This window comes from Montipora foliosa, chromosome 11 (assembly GCF_036669935.1).
Source record: "Montipora foliosa isolate CH-2021 chromosome 11, ASM3666993v2, whole genome shotgun sequence".
Lineage (NCBI taxonomy): Eukaryota > Metazoa > Cnidaria > Anthozoa > Scleractinia > Acroporidae > Montipora > Montipora foliosa.
Window position 1 is genome coordinate 38,853,546 of NC_090879.1, and position 2,500 is coordinate 38,856,045.

General features: G+C 36.6%; 1 protein-coding gene across 3 annotated transcripts in view; it reads left to right on the forward strand.

The window, feature by feature from the left end:
• The window catches only part of LOC137974879 (HBS1-like protein), a 53,383-nt gene that overhangs the window by 2,469 nt on the left and 48,414 nt on the right, over window positions 1-2,500 (forward strand). For all 3 annotated transcript variants that reach the window (XM_068821874.1, XM_068821873.1, XM_068821872.1), the window contains exon 4: window positions 809-940. In XM_068821874.1, coding sequence (XP_068677975.1) covers window positions 809-940 — 132 coding nt within the window. The remainder of the gene's footprint in view (window positions 1-808; window positions 941-2,500) is intronic.

The following is a 2,500-nucleotide window of genomic DNA, read 5'->3' on the forward strand; positions in this document are numbered from 1 at the left end:
GGGTTAATCACTCACTGAAAAACTATGTCCCCATTAAGGTGCAAGATTAAGGTGGCTCAAACCAGTTTTCAACACTTTCAAGATACCTTGTTATTACAAGGATTGACACTACAGCATCTATTCATGTAACAGCAATGTTATGGTACCACGTGAAACATCAATTATTGCTGAAAGAGATGCAGTCATTTGTGAAGTAACAAGTTATCATCGCAACAGGAAAGCCTTGCAAGAACACCCTATATTTTGACTTTAGCTGCTCCTGTCTGAAAAAAGAACTCGGTGACCCCAATTTTTCATTGCACAATAGTGATCAGCAGGCCAAGATGAAACTCTCTGCAAAATTTAAAAAAAATTCTGTGCAGCGGATTCAGAACTACCTTAAGTTGGCTTGAAATCCGCTCTACAGAATTTTTTTAAACTTTGATAATGAGCAGCCAAAACATGTGGTGTTTTTGCAGGGCTTTCCTGTTGCCACGGTAACCTTTTACGTCACAAAACTGACCAAATCTTTTCCAGCAATAATTGGTTTTTGACAAGGTACCATAACATTGCTGTTAAGTGTTAAGTTGTTGTACATGATGATGTAGTGTCAGTCCTTCTAATAAGAACGTCTCTTTCAACTGTTGAAAATGGTTTGAGCCACCTTAAACTAATTGACTTCATGGCAGAATCATAGTGGAATGCCATATTATTATTATTATTATTATTATTATTATTATTATTATTATTATTACAAGCATAATACATGTACCAGCCTATTGCAGTACCAACATGTGCCCAATGTGTGCCTATTCTTTTAACATTTCAGCTAAGCTGTCATCTTGTCTGGATCAGCTGCAGTCCATTTTGGGGGAGAATTTACATGAACCTACTGCTGTTTCAGCTGTTATCCAGTGTAATTATGATGTGGAACGCGCTTTGGATCAGATTTTTAGCCAAGGTACTATTACAGTATCTTTGAAAATTGTCTGCAGGAAAAATGAAGGCTTTTTTGGGTAGTTGTGAACCATCAATGCCCAAAAATGTGTCAATCTGTGGAGGGTCACATTGCTTTCTCTGTCTTCTTGTAAATACTGTCATGATTCTCTGTGTGGTAGAGGGGCACGTTTGCAATTTAAATTCAATTTTCAATTTTTTTTAAATTCTAAACTCACACTAAATATTTATGGGTGTACTGTATTATTTACAAGAAGAAAAAAAATAAGAAAAGCAATGAACAATGAATAATCACATGTGACCTCTCACACGAAAATGTTCCTCATGACTAGTTGTTCAGAGGCATGAAGCCGTGAAGTAGCCATGAAGTCGCCATGAGAACAGAAAGGGAAGTCATTCTCGTGAGTTAAGAAGTCGTTCTTAACCCTTTCAGCCCCGATAGTGCCAAATGGCACTTATAGATTTTACTCTGTCTAACGCCAGACGATTTTACTCGTCAATGGGGAACCTCTCGGGGCTTAAAGGGTTAAGTAATAAAGACTTGTGAGAACGGAATTGGAAGTTGTTCGCTTTCCTCAAGCAGTCATTCGAAAATAACAGGTACCCGTGAGAACGGCTCTGGTTATTCAGGAGAGAAAGCAACAATATTGCTCGCCGTTCAAATGAGCATGGGATGGCACTGCAAGCTCTATTTCGCTTCATTAAACTCATGCATATAACTCACATATAAAATCCTGTTTAACAACAACAAGGTAAATCTGTTCTGATGGTGGAGCCAATATTAATACAATTTACCCTCTGGATTAAGATTCAAGTGTACAAAGTATCGCTCTCCTCACCTGTGTTTTCCTTGTTTACATCAATTACATCTAGTCATCTGGAGAAATCCTTGACTATTGCTATGTCAAAGCCTCGTTTGCATACACACCCATATTCCCATATTTGAAGCATTATTGTTGGCTATTAAACACATTAAAACCAAATGAGTGGTCAAGTACAGTGTATGACAATACAGATAAACAACTTTCCATTCAGAGAAACTTTTTCTAGGTTGACTTTCCTTTTAAGTCGTTCAATTCTATCTGTTTTTTTTAAAAAAAGAAACAGGTTCAGCCGTTCAGTCGTAAGAACACTCGTTTTAAAGATTTCTTTGGCCTGTTCAGCTCATGAGCTCATCCATTCAAAAATTCTGCAGTTGTTCGATCGTTTGTTTCAGTCGTGAGAACGATTTCACAACCCATGAGCTTGTCGCGTGTTTAGTCATTCAATGACTTTCATAAGAAACTTTTTCGCGTGAGAGGTCACATATTAATAAATAAATAATAATATTTCAAAGAGACAAGCTAGAAATACAATAGTTGTGTGTAAGTTTGGGACACCTAAAATAGTAGAGATTAATCGAGTATGTAGGAGATTAATCAAGTACGTAGGTGCCACAAATTGAAAACATGAATGATGAAGGAAATACAATATCAAAAAAATAATTATTAATTACATGTAGGTTAAAAGTATCGCTTCATAGAATAACAAGATAACTTTGTTCGAAGGATTTTTAGCCGACTTC